We start from the raw sequence: 22,382 nt of genomic DNA, 5'->3' as shown, positions 1-22,382 counted from the left end.
ACATTTTACAAGATGACTGCTTAGATTTGGGTAGAGGATGAGTTGACGACGCTGCAACGCAGAACCAGTTCAGTCTGGTTCAACTTAGGTTCAACTTTGTCTGTCACAGAATGTAATGAAATGATGAGTTGTTTTTCAGTGCAACAGACCCCCAGGTTGCAGATCATGTAACCTGAGCAGGCCTGGGTGGACCAAGTGTGCCCGATTCATGACCCCAGCACCAGCCTGAAGGAAAAAAATCAACCACAGGTGAAAACTAAGTGCTCAGATTGAGGAACAGGGACTGAATTACAAAGCTGTGGGTGCCCTGTTTTGTTGCAGTACAGATTTCAGAGACAAGGACTCATCAGCCCATCTTTGCCTGACCCAATCAGATCACTGCTTCCTCCCTCAGTGACAAGGCTGAGGCAGGGCAGTCTTCTGGGAGGAATTGCAATGGTCCAGGCCTTGGAGGGTGGGGATGAGGGAAGGGGAAGATCTAAGAGTGGTTCAGGGGGTTTGGGGTATGGGGCTGCAAAAGGTTGAGCAGGAGAGGAACGTGGAAAGACAGATGACACCCAGAGTGAGAAGGGCATGAAGGGCTAGCCAGGCTAAGAACTTTAGACCCCCAGATTATCTGTCCAAGAAGATCCCTGGGTCTTAGTAAGGTTGGGAGCAGCCACCTTGTCTCTCCCCCTTGAGGATGCACAGTGCACATTAGAATATCAAAGGCTCTGGCCAGGCACGGTGGTTCGCACCTGTAATCCCAGCCCTTTGGGAGGCTGAGGTGGGAGGATTGCTTTAGGCCAGGAGTTCAAGACCAGCCTGGGCAACACAGTGAGACCCTGTCTCTACCAAAAACAAACAAAAAATTAGCTGCTGGGCATGGTGGCATGCACCTGTAGCCCTAACTACTCAGGAGGCTGAGGTGGGAGGATTACTTGAGCTCAGGAGTTTGGGGCTGCAGTGAGTTGTGATCGCACTACTGCACTCCAGCCTAGGCAACAGAGGGAAACTCTGTCTCTTAAAAAAAAGAACAAACCCAAAAAATCAAAAAGAAAACATTAAAGGCTCTGACAATTCCTGCAATAGAGAACTCTATCTGGTTTTATTTAGCCAGTTTCTCAAACTTAGACCTTGGATCACTTTTCTCAAGTCATAACATAACACTTATAATAATAATGATAAAAACTCCAATGGACACCTCAGAACTTCATCTAGCTTGGTTATCGTTATGCTCCCAATGTCTAGAATTGGCTTATAGCTAATGGTCAAATACTTTTTTATCTCATTAGATCCTTGGAAAGACCCTATGAGATAAGTAGTCGTGTAATTTCCTTCTCATAAATGAGGCTCAGAGAAGTCAAGCAGTTTGCCCAAGGCCACACAGCTAAGTGGACAGGGAGCTGGAATTTGAGCTGGAGGGGTGGGTACCCACAGCCTTTCTGACAGTCTGCCTGTCTCCTGAAGGTACCTCATACCCCCAGCCTCACCTGGTGGTGGCGGATGTGGGCTCCCCACTGAGGGCTGCTCCGTGACCTCCGTGTCTGTGGACACATTCAGGCTGTTTCCCAGAGAGCACAGCTGTAACTTGAGTCTCAATCAGGCTGGGAGTGACGGGGCGGGTGGGCAGGTGACAGCCAGGGCAGGGACATTTGCCCAGACACAGGTACACAGCAGCCTGGCAAGCCACACGTGTGGCCCCAAGGAGACAAGGGGCTTCAGGGATCCATCCCGGTGTCCGGGCTGTGTCCCCACCATGGGCAACAAGCAGACTGTCTTCACTCATGAGCAGCTGGAAGCATATCAGGTAGGGGAGCCAGGAGGGGCCCTCGGTAGGTTTGACAGCTTTGGTTCCCGGGTCTGAGAAGTGGGAACAGCATCCTTTTACCTGAGTGCACCGTCAGCCAAGGTTCCTGGTGTGGCTCTGTGTACAGGGGCAACAGGACATCTGCACAGGCATAGGGTGGCAGGACGGGGTGGGGAACAGAGGCCCCAGAGGCAGGGTCTTGGTAAAGCCATCATCTCTCTCCACAGGACTGCACGTTCTTCACAAGGAAGGAGATCATGAGGTCAGTCCGGGGAGGAGGGGGGAGAAGGCCTGGAAACAACTTTCTATTCATTGCTGGAAGATATTTGCAATTTCATGGGACTTAAAAATGCTAAGGGTGGTGGCGGGGGCGGGGGGGGAGCATTGCAGGCATGCTATTGTCATAGTCTCTAGGCTGATGAGCTTGGCTTTTTCTCCAAGGGTGGCAGGGAGCCATGGAGGGTGTGTGAGCAGGAGAGAGACCAATCGACAGGTTAGAAAGATCCCCCCGAGGCCTATGTGCAGAGGCTGGGACTGGAGGCTGGGAGTCCAAGTGCAGAGTTCAGAGCCAGCTCTGGGCTGTGGGGTTGAAACCCAGGAGAGGGTGTGGGGCAGGGAGGTGGCCTGAGACTGCTGCAGGTCCCTGGTATGAGCCCAGCAAGATAGGCACAGATGAGTATCCCACGTCATCCCTCGGCCTATGAGGCCATTGTCCAGAGGCCCCGACCCATGAACTTGGAGCTGGGAAACCCAAGCTGGCTGGGGTTCCTCTGCAGAGTGATCAGAGCCAAGGCCCCAGTTGTGTGGTCACGAGACATCCATTATTGATGGACACACCTTTCACCAGTGAGCCCCATTGTCTGGGTGAGGACAGCTTGCAGGGTCACCTTGGCCATCATGATCAGATTACTGATGGGGAAACTGAGGCTCAGACAAGGGCTGGGCTGACCCCAAGCCTGCAGGCAGGTGTGCAGAGCCCCAAGGAATTTGAAGGCTGACATCGCTTGTTGAATAGAATAACTGAGGCTCAGAGGGGAAGAGGTACTTGCTCAAGGCCACATGGAAACCTAGACCCAGCGTGCTCACTGAGGGGACCCAGATAGGGAATTGGGTGGTCAGGACTAGATCCACCCCCAACACCATCTAGTTCCTAGTCACCATGTGACCCAGGGGCTCCCGTCTCTCTCAGAGACAGCCCTTAGTAGCTTGGAGGCCTCACCAAGAACAGTCTCCACAAGGTCTCAGCATGCCCCAGTGAATGTATGGTGTCACCAGGTGAGGGCATCTAAGCAGAGAGCTGGCTTTATAATCTAGGTACTGTATGTGGACTTCAGTGCTTTACACAATGTCTTTCATTTGTCCTTTCACAAAAACATGAATATTAAATGTTTGCCTCTGCTCTGTCCCCATTGAAGAACCCTGCCTTCCATTATAAAGGGAGAAAAGGAAGGTTTGAAAATGGAGGGATCTTTAGAGCCAGGGTCTTGTTGAGAATGTGATGATGTCAAGATGTTGATGGGTTATCTGAAGGCTTGCTGTGAAATGATCTGACCATAAGCACCCTCCCTTCTCCCAACTCCATCTGCCTGGTAAACTCCTGCTCATACTTCAAAGCCCAGCATCAATGCCCCCTCCTCCAGGAAGCTCTTATTCCTCCCTAGCTTGCTTTCCCCAGTTAGTCTCCCCTAGCCTTGGGAACCTCTTTCAACCCTGGCCCTGTCCCAGTGGGGTAGAGGTGCCTGTGTCTGGCCCAGGGCTGATGGCCCTTGGGGATCTAGCACCCTTTGGTGTGAATTGAGCAGCTGTGAATGTGAGAGAGGAGGGACAAGTCTCTTGCCCCCTCCCTGCTCCCAGCCTTCCCCAGCTTTTCCCTCCCCACATCAGGCTCTTCTATCGCTACCAGGACCTGGCCCCTCAGCTCGTCCCACTGGACTATACCAGCTACCCCGATGTGAAGGTGCCCTACGAGCTCATTGGCAGCATGCCTGAGCTGAAGGTATGCCCGGGGCATGGAGCAGGCAGGGGAAAAATAGCAGAGATGTCCCTTCATTGCATTCTTATGAGGTGGGTGCTTCAATTTTCCCTATTTTATAGATAAGAAAACTGAGGCTCAGAGAGGTTAAGACACTTGTTCGTGGTCACACAGGTACAATGTGACTGAGACAGGATTAAAACTCAGAGTTGTTGGGGGCTGAAATGAGATGACTCAGGTAATGGGCTCAAGACAGGGTGTGTAGCATGCCAAGTACTCAGGCAACATTAGCTTTTTTTTTTTTTTTTCATAATAGAACCTGCTACATGCAGATTCTTCTCAGCCAGATGTTTGATGCATGGTTTGTGCCTCTGAAGGGAACTTGGGGGCTGAGTGACTGACTGAGTAGGTATTATTTCTTCACAAATGACAGAAACCTTATTTAAGAGGGACAGAAGGGATTGGATCACCTGAACAAAAAATCCAGGGCCAGGAGCTAGCGTCAGGTGCAGCTGGAACGAGGACCTTCGATGACATGCTCAGGAATCTCCCTTTACCTCTCAGCTCCTCCCTGGAAGAGGTTTCAGAGTCAGGCAGCCTCTCCTCTGGAGGCTGTGAGGGAACCTTCAGCCACTTAGCTTTAGCTTCTGTCAGCTCTGCAACCAGCAGAAAGCAGATCCCTCCCTCCCAGTTTTTCAGAAAACATCCCAGGGCAGCCTCTGATCGGCCAGTTTGAGCCACACGCCCATCCCAGAGCCAATCACACTTGCCAGGTGAATGGAAATCTCTGATTAGCCTCACCTGGGTCACGTGGCTGCTCCTGGAGCTGAAAGTGAGGTCAGCATCACTCAGACCACAGGAGTTGGAGGGTGGAGCTGCCCAAAGTCCTGTCTAGGGTCCGTGGGAGGGAGACAGTCTTGCTGGAGGGCATTTGGACCTTCCCAGGAAGGTGGGTGCTGAGAGTGAGACCACGCGGGCCACCAGAGACCCTGGTCAGAGGGTCGCCTCCCTATTTCTTTTCTGTCACCAGGACAACCCCTTCCGCCAGAGGATCGCCCAGGTCTTCTCAGAGGACGGAGACGGCCACATGACTCTGAACAACTTTCTAGACATGTTTTCCGTGATGAGTGAGATGGCTCCCCGTGACCTCAAAGCCTATTATGCTTTTAAAATTTATGGTGTGTGCACAGCCCTGGGGTGGAGTGGGGTGTGAGAAGCAGGTGGAGCCCCCACCACAAATGTCTCCCCAAGGACTTTGAGGCCCAAGTAACCCTGTCCTCCACCCCACCCTGGTACCTCCTTTTCTTGTCCCCTACCTCTCTCCATTCCAGCTGCACTGGCCTTGCTGTTCCCTGAACACACCAAACTCTTTCTGCCTCCTGGTCTTTGCCTATGCTATACTCTCTGCATGGAGCACCTTGCCCTCAGCTCCTTCTTATCCTTGAAGTCAAGGTCGAAAGTAGGACCTGCTTCCAGTCACTCTGCATCCCACTGTCCTATTTCTCTCCTAGAACTGTCCAATGCTGCTTAATTTCTTATTTATTGCCCTGTTCACTTTTTATTGAGAGACCCACAGGTAGCAACATATCTGTTTTGTTCACCATCTGTCTCCTGTGCCCGGCACATAGTAGGTGCTCAGTGAAGATTTGTTGAATGAATAAATGAAAGAAAAGCAGTTATCTTAGTGTCTGGCACTTAGCAGGCACTCAAGAAATACTTGTTCAGCAAGTGACTGAATGAAAATCAGTTATCAGGGTGTCTGACACATAGTAGGTGATCGATAAATACTTGTTGAATAAATGAATGAATGAAAAAGTTATCACAGTGCTTGGTATGCAGTAGGCACTCAGTAACTCTTTTTTGAGTGAGTAAATGAAAATAGTTATCACAGTGTCTGGCACCCAGTAGATGCTGAAGAAATACTTGTTGAATGAGTGAATGAATGAATTATAACCAGTTATCATGGTGCCTGACACATAGTAGGTGCTCAGTAAATACTTTGTTGTGTGAATAAATGAATGAACTCCCAGCAGGTCCCTGCCCAATGCCAGGATCCAGATTTTACCCCAGGGCCTTGGGTGCCCTCCCAGTGCCTCAGTTTCCTCCTCTGAAACATGGGGACAAGATGTGCCCACAGACAGCCCAGCTTGCCTGCCACCTGCTGTCTCTGCCCATCCATCCTGCTCCACAGACTTTAACAATGATGACTACATCTGCACGTGGGACCTGGAGCAGACAGTGACCAAGCTGACCCGGGGGGAGCTGAGCGCTGAGGAGGTGACCCTGGTGTGTGAAAAGGTACTGGACGAGGCTGATGGGGACCACGACGGGCGGCTGTCCTTGGAAGACTTCCAGAACATGATCCTACGGGCACCTGACTTCCTCAGGTGACATTTCCCACTACCCCGCACAATCCATTTTCACATCTGAAAGGGGCTCTTACAGAGACGGTTCACAGACTCCACTCATGAAAATTCCTCTGTTCATTCATTTGTGACCTTGGGGAACTTTCTCAGTTTCCCTGGTTTCAGTCCCTGACTATGAAGTGTGGAAAATTAGGGACCCTGTGGGCACCTCTTGGGGGTGAGGTTGCAGCTCTTTTGGCAAGCAGAGCCCAGCTAGACTTTAGCCCTCATTGCCGGAACAATGTGTTTTGCAGTGAACAGACTATGCAACTGTCCTTGGCAGCCTTTGGGGGAAGAAAATCAGAGCCCCCACTGTAGGGCTGATATCGAAGTTCAAATGAGTTAATACAGGGGTTGGCAGAGCACAGCCAGCAGGCCATGTCTGAGACCCAAAGCCTGTTTTTGTACCTCTTGTGAGCTAAGAATAGCTTTTACAGTTTCAAATGGTTGAAAAAAAATCAAAAAGTAATAATATTCCATGACACGTGAAAATGATATGAAATTTAAATTTCCGTGTCTATAAATAAAGTACTATTGGCGCACGGCCACACCTATTTGTGCACATAATTGTCTATGGCTGCTTTTGTGCTGAGATGGCAGAGTTGAGTCCTGGCACACAGTTGAAAATATCAACTATTTGTCCCTTTATAGAAAAAAGTTTGTTGACCTCTGAGTTAATATATGGAGAGAATTTAGGGCCGCATCTGGCACACAGTAGGTGTTTAACAAGCATGTGCTGTCATTATTGCTGCTGTTACTTCTTTTAATGTTTTATTTTATATTTTAAGTGACAAATAATAATTGTATACATTCATGGGGTACATAGTGATGTTCTGACACATGTAATGTATGGTAGCAGATCAGGGTAATTCCCATATCCACCATCTCAAACGTTTATCATGTCTTTGTGTTGGGAACATGCAATATCCTCCTTCTAGCTATTTGAAACTATTACTATATACTACTGTCATCTTGCAGTGGTATAGAACACTTGAACTTATTCTTTCTATCTGGCTGTAATTTTGTGTCCTTTAACAAACCTCTTCCTGGTGAGGCATGGGGACTCACACCTGTCATCCCAGCTCTTTGGGAGGCCAAGGCAGGAGGATCACTTCAAGCCAGGTGTTTGAGACCAGCCTGGGTAACATAGTGAGACCCCATCTCTACAAAAAAATTTAAAAAATTAGCTGGTAGTGGTGGTGGCATGTGCCTGTTGTCCCAGCTACTCAGGAGGCCGAGGCAGGAGGATCACTTGAGCCCAGGAGTTGGAGGCGGCAGTGAGCTCTGATCATGCCACTGCACTCCAGCCTGGGGGACCGAGCGAGACCCTGTCTCAAAAAAAAAAAAAAAAAAAATCTCTCCCCATCCCTCCCTCCCCCTGTTGTTGCTATTGTTTAGTGGTATCCTTTTGCGCACAGAGGGGCTCTTCTGCCCTGGATAAGCAAGACAGGGACATGAACAATGAAAACAGGGTGGATTCTCCGCCACTGACTGAGCACTTCCTGTGGGTCCCTCCATGAGCATTTGCCCCCTTAGCCCTCATTACAGGCCTAGGAAGCAGGAAGAGCTATCATCCCCATTTTATGGAGGAGTAGACTGAGGCTCAGAGAGGGGCAGCTACCAGCTCAGCGTCCCACAGCAAGTCCCAGGTGGAGCTGGGATGTAAACTCTGAGACCCCATGGCCTAGGGCTGCATGTGGGGGTCCATCTCCCCACGTGGCTTCCTGCCTGCTTTGGGGCCTTGTGGCAAGAGTGTTGGGGAGGATGACGAGGGCTTGCCCTCTTTTTGATGACACTGACCCCTTTTCTCTTTGCACACAGCACCTTCCACATTCGCATCTGAGAGCACCACGGAGAAAGGAGCTACAGAAGGGGCGGGTTGACCCTTCGCCCCGCTGTGGAGTCTCGTCTGGGGGAATAAACACAAGTCACTGAGTCACACCTCTTGGGGGGATCACATTTTCCACTTCAAAACTGGCAGATGGGAGGGAGGGGGCCTGGAATCTTACATTTGCCTGCTGCTGTGTGACACTGGGTGTGGCCACACCCTCTCTGGGCCACGATCTGCCTATTTGTACAAGGAAGGGGCTGACAGATTTTCTTCACTGAAGGCTAGAAATGCCTCATGGCAGGTCACCATGGGCAGAGACAAGGTGGGGAGATCAGGCTCATCCGAGGACCCCGCCCACGGCTAAACCTCAGGTCTGCCAGCTCAAGTTTGTTCTTTTCCCCTAATCCCTGAGTCCTTCAAAGGGACTGACACTTTCACCCCTTGCTAATTCCTCAGAGCTGCCAAGAGGAGGCCTCTGATGGAGAGTGGCTGGAATGTCATTCATGGAGGCAGGCACCGCACTTTACAGTTTATGAGGCACCTGCGCCTCCCAGGAGCCATCATACCCTCATTTAGAAGGAGCAGAGTGACTTGCCCAAGGCCACACCACAAGTCATTTGCAGAGGCCAACTTGAACCCAGGTGCACCTAATTCAAGATCCCAGCCATCTACATCTTGCCAATTTGGGGAGTCCCACCCCGCTCCACCAGAGGTTGTCCCAGGATCCCCTACCCATGCTCCAGTCAGTACAATGAGTGGTCATTCCCGCAACCAAGACCAGCCCTCAGGGACCTTCCCAGACACCTCCACTGTACAGTGTGTCATTTCTAGAGAGCTCACTCTCACCCTAACCCACTAATAAATTAAGCACCTACTGTGTGCCAGAGCCCCAGGTTCTACGTGCATCCTGCCAGTTCATCCTGAGAAGGAGGGACTGCTTGTTTGCCTCATTTACCAGGTGAAGAAACAGGCCCAGAGAGGTCTAGACTTGCCAAAGGTCACACAGCACTGCATCCTGGTATTCCCTTCCAAGCCCACCCCCAAGCAGGGCTCTGTGATGCCTCCTGCCTTTTTTTTTTTTTTTTTTTTTTTTTTTGAGACAGAGTCTTACTCTGGTGCCCAGGCTACAGTGAGTGCTGTGGCGTCAGCCAAGCTCACAGCAACCTCAAACTCCTGGGCTCAAGCAATCCTACTGCCTCAGCCTCCCGAGTAGCTGGGACTACAGGCATGAGCCACCATGCCCAGCTAATTTTTTCTGTATATATTTTTAGTTCTCCAGATAATTTCTTTCTATTTTTAGTAGAGACGGGGTCTCACTCTTGCTCAGGCTGGTCTCGAACTCCGGAGTTCAAACAATCCTCCCGCCTTGGCCTCTCAGAGTGCCGGGATTACAGGCGTGAGCCACCGCGCCCGACCAGCCTCCTCACTTTTTTAAAGAAAAAGGGCTCATCTGCTTCTCCTCAAGCTGACACTGATGATGTCGTAGAGCCTACTGTGCACCAAGCCCTCAACACATTTCATCTCCCTAATCTGCATAAAACCCCCGGAGGAAAGTGTGAACAGCTCCATTTAGAGGCAAGAACATGCTGGAAGATGATCACGCCCAGGTGCAGCTCTGGTTTTAGACAAGAGCATGGACTATGTGGGAAAAAGGCTCGGACTCACCCATCTTCAAATCCTGGTGCTGACACTGTGGCCTTTGTCATGCTTCTTCTCCTCTCTGAACCTCAGTCTCTTCTTCAAAACTCGGAGAATGACCCTATCTGATGGGCTTGCTCAGAGGCATAAAAGAAATAACGAACAAGGGGGTTTGGCGTGGGGCCTTGGCATGCAGTAGGTGCATCGAACTGTTGCTATGACTCTGATTATTATTACTAAAATAACCCGGTCACTCCACCGGTGACTGCAGGACCAGACCCACAAAACATCTTTATTACATTTCCTGGGCTCCCAAGGACTGGTGTGGGGCCATGGCAGAGCGAGGACATCAGGAGTGTGGCAGCCTCTGACAGCGAATGTTCTGGAGCCGGGGTGAACCCCTTTTCTAGCAGTACCCAGGGGCAAAGGGTGGCGGTGGGCGGTACTCCTCGGGGAGCCAGTCCTCCTGGGGCTCTGCTATGCCCCTCGGCTCCGGCCAGGACACTGAGTAGGAGAGAGCCCTCACTACTGATTGGTGCCAACTCCTATCCCCTGGCATCACCTTGTCCCAGCTGACAGACCTCTTGGTCTTCCTGGAGGGGACATTTCTGTCTCTTGGGGCTTGGGGCTGCGAGGGGCTTTTCAGGGGTGTGGCCGCAAAGGGGTCCCTGCAGATATTGTCCTCACGGGCTGCAGCACCTGAGTGCTCCCTGCGGCCTGCCCTGGCCCTGGAGCCATGGGTCACTGTCGATCTCCTGGCATCCCAGAATGATGACAGATTCACAGCCGTGAGCTGGGACTTCAGCTGCTGCTGGACTCTCTTGCCCTTCTCAGGGAGCATTTTGAGGTTCCTCCAGAGTTTCTGGCAGGCGTCCCCAAAAGGGGCTTTTGGGGGGCAGGAGGAAGGGGCATCCTCTGTGGGTTCTCTGTCCATCTCTGTCAACGGCTTGCTTTCCTTTGGCCCATCCAGCAGGACTGGCTTTAGGGAGGCCTGAAACCGAAAGCAGGTGAGACCTGGGACCAACCTGCCCACGACAGCACGGGAAATTGTGGCCCGGGTTCCACCCAGATGCCCTGGGGCCGAGAAATGTCCCTGTGTGAACCCCCAAACCAGATTCCACGCCCCATCCATCCCATCTCAGGAAATGGCTTCACCATCTCCCCCAGGGGTTGGCAAACTTTTTCTGGAAGTAGCCAGAAAGCAAATATTTTCAGCCTTGCAGGCCATACCCACAACTACTTACCTCTGCTGTTGTAGGGCAAAGGCAGCCATAAATCATTCATCAGTGAACAAGCGTGCCTGTGTTCCAATAAAACTTTATTTGGATGTCATCTGATTCTATATTATCTTGACTTTGTTTATCTCTGCCATTCAGAAATGTAAAAGCCATGCCTAGCTCGAGGGCCCTACAGAAACAGGCAGTGGACCTGACGTGGCCCAAGGGCCATAGGCTGCCAACCCCTGATCTAACCAGTTGTTCAGGCCAAAAACATGAGTGTCAATGCCCCTCGCTGCTCTATATCCCTTTGCCCTGAGCACATCAGTGCCCCCAGCCCCGCTCCCAAATGCCAGTACTGGGGACTCTGCCTGGGGACCTCCTTTGGTCACCAATGCCCACTGTGTTTGTGCACGGTGGACCAAAATTAACAGAGATTTAAAATCTCCCAATGACTAATGGAAGTTGGAGGATAAATACCCCAGCTCCCTCGCCCCTAAGGTGACATAACTGAGGTGCATATTCTACACAGCCCCCCAGCATTCCCCAGGGGCACCGAGCCCTGGTTGCCCACAGGGGTAACCCACTCACTAACGCACCCTTCATTCATTGTGCTCTCTCTCCTGCCCCATTTCCGGGCTCCCCTACTGCCATCTCCTGGGGTCATCTCTCGAATACCAGAGGACCAAGAGACCCACACCTTGACATCCTTCTTTCCCTCACCCTCCACGTCTGAGCCATCCACAAGCTCCCTTCTAAAACATGCCCCAAATATCCACTTCTCCTTCCACCCCCAGGGCTCCCATTCTGGACCCCCCCACCTGGCGCTGCCCCTGCCTCCTTCTTTCTGCCCCCCAGAAGCTGGAAGATCTGCAGGCAGCAGCTACAAGGAACATTTAAAACCATCAATACAGTCACGCTCAACGTCTCCGAGAGCTTTCTGGCACACGTGGAATAGAATCCCAGCTTCTCACTCTGGCCCCAAACCTCCATGACAGTCGGCCACCGCTAACTCAGGTGCTTCACCTTTCAACAGCCTCCCTCTCACTAACTCCACTCCATCTGCACCCTGGCTATTGTTATTTTACTTTTCAAACTCACTAAGCCCCAGGACTTTGCATGTGCTGTTCCTGCTGCCTGGACGCTCTGCCTGCATCTCTGTATGTGCCAGAGTCCTCCTCACCCTGCACATCTCAGTTCTATACCACCTCCTCCAGAAAGCCTTCCCTGACTGTCTCCACTGACTTGCTCCTCCATTGATGTTCATCGCACCAGCCTATTTCATTTCCACCACCGTCAGAACTTCCCTGCTATGCAGGAGGCTTGGAGAACAGCTAGGCTCTCCAAGTCTGCCCATCCCTGAGAAGCTGGGATATATTCATTTATTCATTCATTCACCTACTACACAGACTCATTAGTTGAGGACCTTCAATATGCCAGGTCCTCTCTTAGGGGTGGGAGAAGCAGTGGCAAACAAGGAAGATGGATTCCCGAGCCTCCCAAAGCTCACAGTCTGATGGGGGAGGCAGACAGGGAACATGTAAACCCATACATAAACAAGACTTTTTAAATTCTGAGAAGCACTCCGCAATGAATAAACAGGGTGATGTGGGAGAGAATGCAGTCGGTCTTGCTTTGAGTCTGGAGCCTGGGGAAGGAGGCCCTTGAAGGAGAACTGCAAGAAGGCATGGGAGGTCAGGGGGCAGAACACACAGCATGTGCAAAGGTCCTGTGGTTTCAGAGAAGGGCCACCAGTGATGGTGGACAGGAAGAGGAGTTGAGGTTGCAGTTTGAATTTAATCTCAGGAAAGCACTGGAAGGTTTGTAAGTACCAAACTACGTGCAAGACCTAATTCTCATTCCAGAAAGAGACTCCCCTGGCAGCTGTTGACCACCTCTGCTCCTGCCCATCCCTCAGATGAGGTGCCAGCCTTGGGTCACATACCTCCTCAGGTGTGGCCACCGGGCAGAAGGAAGGCCTCTGATGCTCCCTGGGGTCAGGGGTGGGGCTGGCGGCTTCCTCAGCCAGTGTGTAAGAGTAAAGGAAGAGATCCTCGTAATCCACGTTTTCTGGGTCATTCTGTGGGGTAAAAGGGACCTGCAGCTCAGCACTATGTGGGGGGGAAGGCACCGGGCTGGGGTCCTGAATGAACCCTGGAAGGAGGGTCTAAGGGACTGCCCCACCCCACTGCAGCTCCTTAGGACCTAGGCCACGCCCACCTGAGCCTAATAAGGAAACAAGCCCCACCTATAGCAGGTTCTTAAGGTATAGACCACACCCACTGAGACTTATAAGGAAATAAGCCCCGCCCACAGAAGTTTCTTAAGGTCTAGACCACACCCACTGAGACTTATAAGGAAATAAGCCCCACCCATAGCAGGATCCTGGGGGCTAGGGCCACATCCACTGGGCCTTGTAAGGAAACGTGCCATTCCTACAGATCAGCCAAGGCCTGCCCGTGAACCCTTGTGCAGGGGGCCAGGAGGGGTCAAGGGCCATGAGATGACAGAATCAAGAGAAGCCAAAGGGGACAGGTGGGAGCAAAGGGGTCTGGGAGGCTTGGCCCCAAGGAGATGGCTGTGGCCCTCATGGGCCCTGCCTTCACCTGTCCGCAGGGCTGTGTCAGCAGCTCCCCATGCAACTCAATTGGCTTCTGCTGGTGGAAGGTGACCAGGTCGTCCAGTGAGGCGTGGGCCACTGTCTGCCCGGGCACCACAAAACTCCCATCGTCCAAGAGCTTCACCATGAAGTGGCGGCAGCAGCTTTGGGCTCTGCGGAGACACTGTCTGGGCTGGGACATCCCACTCCCCCTCATTCCTCCTCCTAACCCCTACTGGCTAGCCATGCAACACCCGCCACGTTACCAACCTCACTGCCTCAGTTTCCCCATTTATAACATGGGGCTACTAAGGTGGACCTCAGTTCTTGCAAAGATAAAACAAGCTACTACAGGCAAAACTCTGTGCCTGGCTGGGGGTAAACGAGCAATAGACATGATAACAATGAAACATGTTGAGTAGATTCCAGCATAAGGCTGTGTGCCCAGCACACAGCAAGCACTCAATAAATGCTCTGTTAATCAATGCAACTATTTATTAATGGCTATGTGCTTACTATATCTCATTTAATCTTTACATCAAGACTCTGAATTAAGTTTTAGCATTCTTTTGCAGGAGGCACAGAGAGGTTGAATAGCTTATCTGAGGTCACACAGCATAGAATGGCAGAGCTGAACCTTGGATTATGTGAGTCCTGGCCCAAGCTTCTGCCACTGTGGGGAACTCTGTAATCGAGCCATTGGACTTGTTTATTCCTTTGGCCTGGAATCTTTTGGATTTGCCCTTTGAAAAATAAGTTTTGTGCTTCTGAATCTTCTGAAATAATACCAGATCAACCTTTCAGGTGCTAAAGAGCTGGACTTCCCTGGGTTTCCTTAACCCAGAGTCAGGGAGTCACTAATTAGAAGGTCGGCGGTGGGAGGAGAACAGCAACCATTCTCAGGCTTCCAGCAGCCCCTTGTTGTTAGACCTACAGTTTCCGTTACTGCTGAGCCTCTGTCTGCTGGTTACAGCCAGACCTGCAGCCGCTCACTCTTTAGCCGCATCTGGCCACACCTCACACTGTTTGCTGTCCGAGAAGTTGTGGCATGAATCACCCCTTGCCCCTCCAAAGAAGCCGCAGAGCCCACCTGCCCTTGCCCTGGCCCCTAGCCCAGGCCTTTACTTGTAAGAGAGTGTGTAGCCCACGTGGCTGTGACTGACTCTGAGGAGAAAGGATCCCAGAGGCTGTGACTCCAGCAAGTGCTCAGCATCCCTGGAAGGGCACACACAGGAAGGAGAGAGCCACATTTCAGCCACCCCAGGTACTGGCCAGACTCCTGGTGCCATAGGGCCACAGAGGCTGGTCCTTTTTTGGTTTTCTAAATGAACAAAAAACCTAAAAGCATTTTTTTTCTCGGTTGGGATATTCAGGGACTGGGGGTGTTCACCAGAGACGGTAGGAGGCCTCTGATGACCTTGACCCCAGACCAGACCTCCTCCCTTCTCTGTCAGTCCCCACCTGCCTTCCCAAACACCTGCAAGTCCCACATTAAGGCCCCTTTGGGTGGGTCAGGGTATCACAGGTAACAGAACAGGAGATGTCCTCGGATGCATTTGGGTTCAAAACCCAGCTCTGCTGTTGCTCAGCTGTGTGACCTTAGGTGATGGTCTGTCCCTTTCTGACCAGCTTCCTCCCTCCCAGGGCGGATGTGAGAACAGCTCAAACACATGCAACGTTGTGAGCGTGGGGCCTGCTACCTGGTAAGTGCTCCCAAAATATTTGCTATTATGATTACTATTATGTATTCTGTCATTACTATAATGTATTATCTGGGGTTCACAGAGAGTAGGGCAGCCTTCTGTGGGGTAACATGGGGAGCCTTTGGATCTGCACTGTCCAATACAGAGGCCACTGGCCACGAGTGGCTACTGACCACTTAAAACGTGGCTGATCTGAATTGAGATGTGCTTTTAGCTTGCAATACATGCTGGATTTTGAAAACAGTATTGTTTTTTTTTTGAAACAGGGTCTCCTCTCTACTGTTTGGGCTGAGTACAGTGGCATGATCATAGCTCACTTCAGCCTTGAACTCCTGGGCTCAAGCGATCCTCATGCCTTAGCTTCCTGAATAGCTGGGAGTATGGGTACATGCCACCATGCCCAGCCAATTAAAAAATAATTTTTTTTAGAGATGGGGTCTTGCTATGTTGCCCAGGCTGGTCTAGAATTCCTGGCCTCAAGCAATCCTCACACCTCAGCCTCCCAAAGTGCTGGGATTACAGGCGTGAGCCACTGCTCCTGGCCCTCATGGATCAAATTTTTAGTTTGGATTACATGTTGAAGTGGTATCTTGGATAGACTGGGTTAAATAAAATATAAAATTACAATTAATTTCAACTGTTACCTTTGACTTCATCTTTTTTTTTTTTGAGACAGGGTCTTGCTATGTTGCCCAGGCTGGCCTCGGACTCCTGAGCTCAAGCAATCCTCCTGCTTCAGCCTCCCAAATAGCTGGAACCACAGGCATGTGCCACTTTTTAATATAGCTACTAAAAATTGTTAAATTGCAATGTGCAGCTCATGTAATATTTCTATTAGTGCGGCCCCAGAGCTCAGACACCATGCCCAATGCTTCCTCTCTGTGGCCTTCCCAGAATTCTCTCAATTTCCTGTATACAGAAGGTGGCTATAAATGTTCTTTACTTCCATTTATTTAGAGCCAGGCCCTGGAGGTAACTAACTGGCTGGATTTATTTGTTCATGTCCTCAGAGCTCACAGTCAGAAGTAGAAAGAACACATTGGTGACATCCTGATGGATTGAGAGCAGATGCTTGGGGCGCTGTGTTAAGAAGGATTCTGAGGCTGTATCCTGCCATCATTGATTGGTGATACCTGTCCTGGGTAAGGTGGGGCTTGCTGCCAGGTCCTTGGCAATGCTGGCCTGGTGGCTACTTGTATGGAGAAAGCCAAGTCCCAGAGAGGGCAAGTAACTCGCCCAAGGTCACACAGTGAGTCCGCAGAGGAGGTAGGATTTGAGCCCAGAATTCAAGAGCTCTTTCCTCAGCTGAGCTGAGCCCAGGGTTCTGAAATAAAAACCTGCTCAAGGTGGGGGCACACAGGAAAGAGAGTACAGGGTATTGGTGTCCTCACTCTCTTGAGATGGCACCATGGAACCACTTGGGGACCCCGTCTTGGGCCAGCTGGCCCATCTGGGTGTGCACGAACCAGTCCAGTCGTGGGGGTAGTGGTGGGGGCAGTTTACCGGCCTCTGTCATGGCTTCTGGGGGTGGGGTTCACCTGGGGGCGAGAGAGGGGGACATTCAAGTTTGGTGCACCTCCTATATTCGTTCTATTCTCACATCTTATGCTCCTCCTTCTCTGAGAAGTCTTCTAGGCTTGACAGAACAACGGGCTTAAAACTGGCTTAAGTTTCTTGAGCACTCACTATGTGTCTGGCACTTTTTACATATTCATTCATTGTCTTCTCCCCAAAATCCTCTAGCACTTTTCTTTTTATTCATTTTTCTTTTCTTTCTTTCTTTTTTTTTTTTTGAGGCAGAGTCTCACCCTGTTGCCCGGGCTAGAGTGAGTGCCGTGGCGTCAGCCTAGCTCACAGCAACCTCAAACTCCTGGGCTTAAGCGATCCTACTGCCTCAGCCTCCCGAGTTGCTGGGACTACAGACATGCGCCACCACGCCCTGCTAATTTTTTTCTATATATATATTTTTTAGTAGGTCAGATAATTTCTTTCTATTTTTTTTAGTAGAGATGGGGTCTCGCTCTTGCTCAGGCTGGTCTCGAACTCCTGACCTTGAGCAATCCTCCTGCCTCGGCCTCCCAGAGTGCTAGGATTACAGGTATGAGCCACCGCGCCCGGCCTTCTTTTCTTTTCTTTTCTTTTCTTTTTTTTAGAGAGAGGGTCTCACTCTGTTGCCCAGGCAGTGGTGTGATCATAGCTCACTGCAGCCTTGAACTCCTGGGCTCAAGTGATCCTCCTGCCTCAGCCACCTGAGTAGCTGGGACTGCAGGCACTCGCCACCATGTCCAGCTAATTTTTCTCATCTTTTTCTTCCTTTCTTTTTCTTTTTTTTTTCTTCTTCTTTTTTTTGCAGAGACAGGATCTGGCTATGTCACCCAGGCTGGTCTTGAACTCCTGGGTTCAAGCAATCTTCCTGCCTTAGCCTCCTGAATAGCTGGGACTACAGACACGTGCCACCACATCCAGCTAATTTTTAAAAATTTTTTTGTAGAGATGAGGTTTCACTATGCTGCCCAGGCTGGTCTCGAACTCTTGGCCTCAAGTGATCCTCCCACCTCAGCCTCTCAAAGTGCTGGGATTACAGGCTTGAGCCACCATGTCTGGCCTTTTTGTTCTTATTATGCATTACTACAAGGGCTAGAAAGTTTCCTTTATAAATAAGTGTATTTAACTGTATGAATAGAGTTTATTTAAATATCAAGTCAATTATCAATGTCCCTGGAGGGATGAGGAGATAGCAAAATGGTAAGCAAAGGAATGCAATAGCCCACCCGCGGTGCATACCACAAAGGGTTGCCTTGGTTTCATTAAACATTAGAGACATGTGGCCCAGACAGTTGCTTCTGCCACCAGTGTTGCCACACGTAGTGACCACTGATGGCTCTCCTACGATGTGTCAGGCTTGTCGTTAATTCACACACATTATCAACAAGTTTAAGCTCAAGGACCACTGGACTTTGTGAGCCAATAGCACAGAGCTGGAGAAAGAGAGAAAACAGCACCGATTTGCAAAACGGTATCAAGTTGGTGTAAAACTAGCATAAGGATCATGGCCTACTGAATGAGCCCCAAGGCACCCTCATGCTCACCCGTGATTCTGTCTTCAGACTGGAGCTCAGATCCCTCCCTCACTGGCCCCATCTACTTTTTCAATATCTCAAAAGGTCTTTGTTACTGGGCCGTTTCTCTGGGGACAGAGAAACACTGGCGTGTTGACCAATGGCAGTCAATATTGACTTTCTCCTGCGAGAAGACAAGTACACCCTCTAGGATGTAGCCGAAGGGAATTTGGGGGCAAAGAAGATTAAACAGATCTAATAAGAAATGTTTAATAAAACAGGGTGACAAAGCGACGGAGAGCCTGGAATTGGAGCCAGATGGCCTAGGTTTGAACCCTAGCTCCCCCACTTAGCTGCTGTGTGACCTTGGGCCAGTCACTTAACCTCTCTGTACCTATATTTTCATCTGTTACTTGAGGATAATGATATTTGCCTGGGAAGGTATAGTTGGCACAGAGTAAGCATTGTGTGTGTGTATATATATATATATATATATATATATATGTCATATTGGTAAATCCAGTTGTGAACTAGCACAGGGCAATGTTTATAGGCTTATTCTTTTTTCTACTTGGAAGAGCTCCTATTTATCATGCAAAACCCGGTAAAAATGTCCCCTCATCCAGGCAGCTTTCCTGCCTCTCCTCCCAGATAAAGCCCTGGCACCCCTCTCTGTCCCTGCCTTCCCCACTGGTTCTCCCTCTGGCCCAGCTATGATCCCATGGAGTTGGAGTGTTTTCATCTGGCTCTGTCTCCACCAGACTGGGGTCTCCTGAGGCCCAGGATCCAGGGCTGGATTCTTTTTTTTTTCTTTTTTTTTAATCTGGGTGCCCAGCATCCCCTGGTGCTGGCTGGGCCCAGAGGATGGTGCAAGGGTGCTTGCCGAAGAACAGCTATCTAGTGATGCATGAACCCATACTAAATTTCAAACTCCTGACCTGGGTCTTGGGGCCTCCCACACTTCCTCATTCCCCACATTCTAGTCCTAAGGCCATCCTTGCTCTCTCTCTCTCCCGTCCACGCCTTTCCCCACATTCCCTTGCCAGGAGTGCCCTTTCCCCAACTCAAGTTCCATATTCCGACGGTCACCTCAAATGCCCCCTCCTCCAGGCAGTCCTCCCCCATGCTTCCAGAAAATTCCTCATGCTGCTCTGCACCCCACAAGCTCCGCCCCCATGCTCTGTCTCCCCGAGAGAGGGCCAGAAGGGTGCTGAGGCTCTTGAAGCCCATACCTGGGGGCCCCCTGGGTGGCCGGGACCCTCGCTTGGCTGTGCCGGTGGCTGCAGGAGCCTGGGTTTCGATTCAGGGTCTACATGTCGTCAGTGGGGCGGGGCCGGCCGCCCCAAGTGGCTCTGGGTTTCTGTTTCCTCTAGCAGGTAAGCCCTGGAGGCGGGACCAGCCACCCTCTGTCTGCTGTCCCACAAAGCCATGGAGCCGCAGCTGGGGGACACCTTGCTCCTGCCTAGCCCTCAACGAGCTTTTCTTGAGCACCTACTGTGTGCCAGCTCTTCGGGGGACATAGGGGTGACCCTAAGACAGGTGCAAGCCCTCCTCTCCTAGCATGTAGAATCTATCAGTGAGAAGTCATTACTGTCACAAGGGGGGACAGAGGGGGTCTTGCTGATCTCGAGAAAGGGGCATTGAGGGCACGTAGGAGTCAATGCGATTCTGGGCGGGGGGTGTGGTGCAGAAAGAGTGTTGTCAGTGGAGGGAACGGGACGGTCAAAGGCTCTGAGACCAGACCGAGGCTGGACAGGCTGGGGGCCCACAGCCCACACAGGACCACACCAGGTCTTCCTCTGTCAAAACAAAAAGCCAAAAAACAAAAAAAACCCACACACACTTAACGCTAGATTTTACAATTGCATTGGCATCAAGCCCCTGCAGCCAGACTGGATTCCTTATTATGTAGTTATTATCGGTGTGTTCGTTTTCTTTTTTCTGATTTGAAGAGTTAGACTATTTTGGGAGCTCCTACACATGCCTCGTGGGCCCTGGGTGTGGCCCCCCCACCCCATGCTTAACGGATTGGCTGGGGGGCACACAGGCAAAGCCACTTCCTCCTTGTCTCTCACGCAGAAAGGGCTCAGATCCCCCTGGCTGGGCTGGGGGCCTCCCCACGGGCCTATGGCTGCTGCCCAGCTGGGCGGAATAATCCCTGCTGTGGGCTCAAGCTGGGTGCTCCCCTCACCCCCCTGTTGCTTCTCGGGGTGGCGGGGGGAGGGGTGTTGTCTGTAGTCTGTAGGTCAACAAGCCTGGAGCAGGAGATAGACACATGGAACCCAGCTTCTCGCTCACCTGCTGTGTGGCCTTGGGTGAGTCGCTCAGCCTCTCTGAGCCTGCATTGCGAAGTGGGCATGACAATAGAACTCTTCAGTCATGTGAAGATGATAGGAGTGACCACCCTCCAGCATGGGGCACGGAGCTCAGTCGAGAGCAATGACATCAGGACTCTTAGTTGTGACCTAATCCAGTGCCTTTGTGCTTGGCTGAGGAAGACGCGGTCTTGGGCTCCGGATCTCATGGGCTGGGCCGCCTTGGGCAACTCACTTCACTTCTCTGATCCCCCAACACCCTCTGCAGCCCAGTGGGCCAGCTCGGCACAGATTCGATGGTGAGGGACAAACGCTGCTGTGGGAGGGGACTGGAAGTGCCTGAAAGATCCTTGTCCCTGGGAAAGTCTGGCCATCGGGGGTCTCATTTGTGTGGAGTTCAAGGTCTCTAGGAACTTGGGGCCTTGCTCCAGCCCAGCCCCCTGAGGCCCCACAGCAAAGGCTCCAGTTCACTTCCCCTGACATTGCTTGGGCAATGTGGTCTCCCACAAACTAACGACTTCCTTTCAAGAATGTCACAACAGAATCAGCCCCCGAACCCTTCGGTGTCAACAGTCCCTGGCCCGCAAGTGGACATGCAGCCCCCAGAGGAAGGAAGGGGACCAGTGGCGGCCTGTGTGGTGTGGGGGGACAGAGGTGCCCCAGTGCGGAGATAGTGGGGATGGGACTCCAAGGCCCCCCTCCCTCCAATGTCAGCTTCATCCAGGGAGGTAGATCTGGGCTTTTCTCTGGAGGCCTCAGCTGGTGAGTGGGACGTTCACAGCCCCATGGGGGAGTGGCCCTCCGAGCAGGTGGCCACCATACTGACTCAGTGCTGGAACCACAGAAGTTAGGGAGTGGGGAAGTCCGGAGGCTTGGCCAGTGCCGGGCTTGATGTACTTTTATGGTTCTAGCTTCCTACGATGCCCCTGTTCACTCACTGATCCTACCAACACTGGCTGAGCCCCAGGTCTGTGTGGGCACCATGCTAGATGCTGGGGCTGAAGCCGGAGAGAGGACAGGCACCGTCCCAACCTGCTGGGGTCCACAGCCCATGGGGAGACAGATGCTGAACAAGTTCACCTGCAGGAAAGGCTGGCGAAAGAGGAGACAGCAAGTGCAAAGGCCCTGGGGCAGGAATGCACTAGATGCACTTAAGGAGGAAACAGCCAAAGTGTCGAAGAGGTGGAAACAACCCAGATGCCCATCAGTACGTGAATGGATCCACAAAATACAGTCCTTCCTCCCCGTGGAATGTGATTCCGCCTCATGAAGGAATGAAGCAGTGATACGTGGTACCTACCACATGGATGAAGCTCAAAAACATTACACTGAGCAAAAGAAGCCAGACCAGACACAAAGGCCACACAGTGTGTGACTCCACTGACATGAAATGTCCTGAACAGGCAAATCCACAGGGACGGGAAGCTGATTAGTGGTGGCCAGGGGCTGGGGGAGGGGAGTGGAGAGTGACTACTAATAGGGACAGTGATGATGCAAATGTTCAAAGTTGAGGTCAGGAGTTCGGGACCAGCCTGAGCAAGAGCAAGACGCCGTCTCTACTGAAAATAGAAAAATTAGCCAGACATGGTAGTGTGCACCTGTAGTCCCAGCTACTGGGGAGGCTGAGGCAGGAGGATCCCTTGAGCCCAGGAGTTCAAGGCTGTAGTGAGCTATGACTATGCCACTGCACTCCAGCCTGGGCGACAAAGCAAGACCTTATCTCAAAAAGAAAAAAAAAAAGAAAGAAAAGAAAAATTGACTTGGGTGATAGTTGCACAACTCTATGAATATGCTAAAAACTATTAAATTGCACACGTTAGTGGGTGAACTATATCTCAATAAAGCTGGTATTCA

The 22,382-nt window shown here is 51.3% G+C and overlaps 2 protein-coding genes across 10 annotated transcripts; one reads left to right on the top strand and one right to left on the bottom strand.

Moving 5' to 3' along the window:
• Positions 1–42: 42 nt before the first annotated feature.
• CIB3 (calcium and integrin binding family member 3) lies at positions 43–8,107 on the top strand. 4 transcript variants are annotated; one of them, XM_045551198.1, is made up of 6 exons: positions 43–249; positions 2,017–2,051; positions 3,674–3,785; positions 4,792–4,939; positions 5,953–6,148; positions 7,988–8,107. In XM_045551198.1, the coding sequence occupies exons 2-6, from the start codon at positions 2,047–2,049 to the stop codon at positions 8,007–8,009; spliced, it is 483 nt and encodes a 160-aa protein (XP_045407154.1). In that variant the 5' UTR covers positions 43–249; positions 2,017–2,046; the 3' UTR covers positions 8,010–8,107. The 4 variants fall into 4 exon arrangements, with proteins under 4 accessions (XP_045407154.1, XP_045407145.1, XP_045407127.1 ...); XM_045551189.1 differs by lacking the exon at positions 43–249 and adding an exon at positions 1,526–1,789 and having other exon boundaries at positions 4,792–4,888; XM_045551171.1 differs by lacking the exon at positions 43–249 and adding an exon at positions 1,526–1,789.
• A 1,790-nt stretch (positions 8,108–9,897) lies between these two features.
• HSH2D (hematopoietic SH2 domain containing) lies at positions 9,898–20,657 on the bottom strand. 6 transcript variants are annotated; one of them, XM_045551141.1, is made up of 7 exons: positions 19,446–19,645; positions 17,939–18,132; positions 16,546–16,692; positions 14,577–14,666; positions 13,459–13,624; positions 12,798–12,932; positions 9,898–10,626 (listed from the first exon to the last, which is right to left on the bottom strand). In XM_045551141.1, the coding sequence occupies exons 3-7, from the start codon at positions 16,668–16,670 to the stop codon at positions 10,042–10,044; spliced, it is 1,101 nt and encodes a 366-aa protein (XP_045407097.1). In that variant the 5' UTR covers positions 16,671–16,692; positions 17,939–18,132; positions 19,446–19,645; the 3' UTR covers positions 9,898–10,041. The 6 variants fall into 6 exon arrangements, with proteins under 6 accessions (XP_045407097.1, XP_045407103.1, XP_045407088.1 ...); XM_045551147.1 differs by lacking the exons at positions 17,939–18,132; positions 19,446–19,645 and adding an exon at positions 20,512–20,657; XM_045551132.1 differs by lacking the exon at positions 17,939–18,132.
• Between the last annotated feature and the right edge of the window lie 1,725 nt (positions 20,658–22,382).

The sequence above is a fragment of the Lemur catta genome, chromosome 1 (genome assembly GCF_020740605.2).
Source record: "Lemur catta isolate mLemCat1 chromosome 1, mLemCat1.pri, whole genome shotgun sequence".
NCBI lineage: Eukaryota > Metazoa > Chordata > Mammalia > Primates > Lemuridae > Lemur > Lemur catta.
The sequence above is the reverse complement of the archived record's forward strand: the minus strand, read 5'-3'. Positions and strand labels throughout refer to the sequence as shown.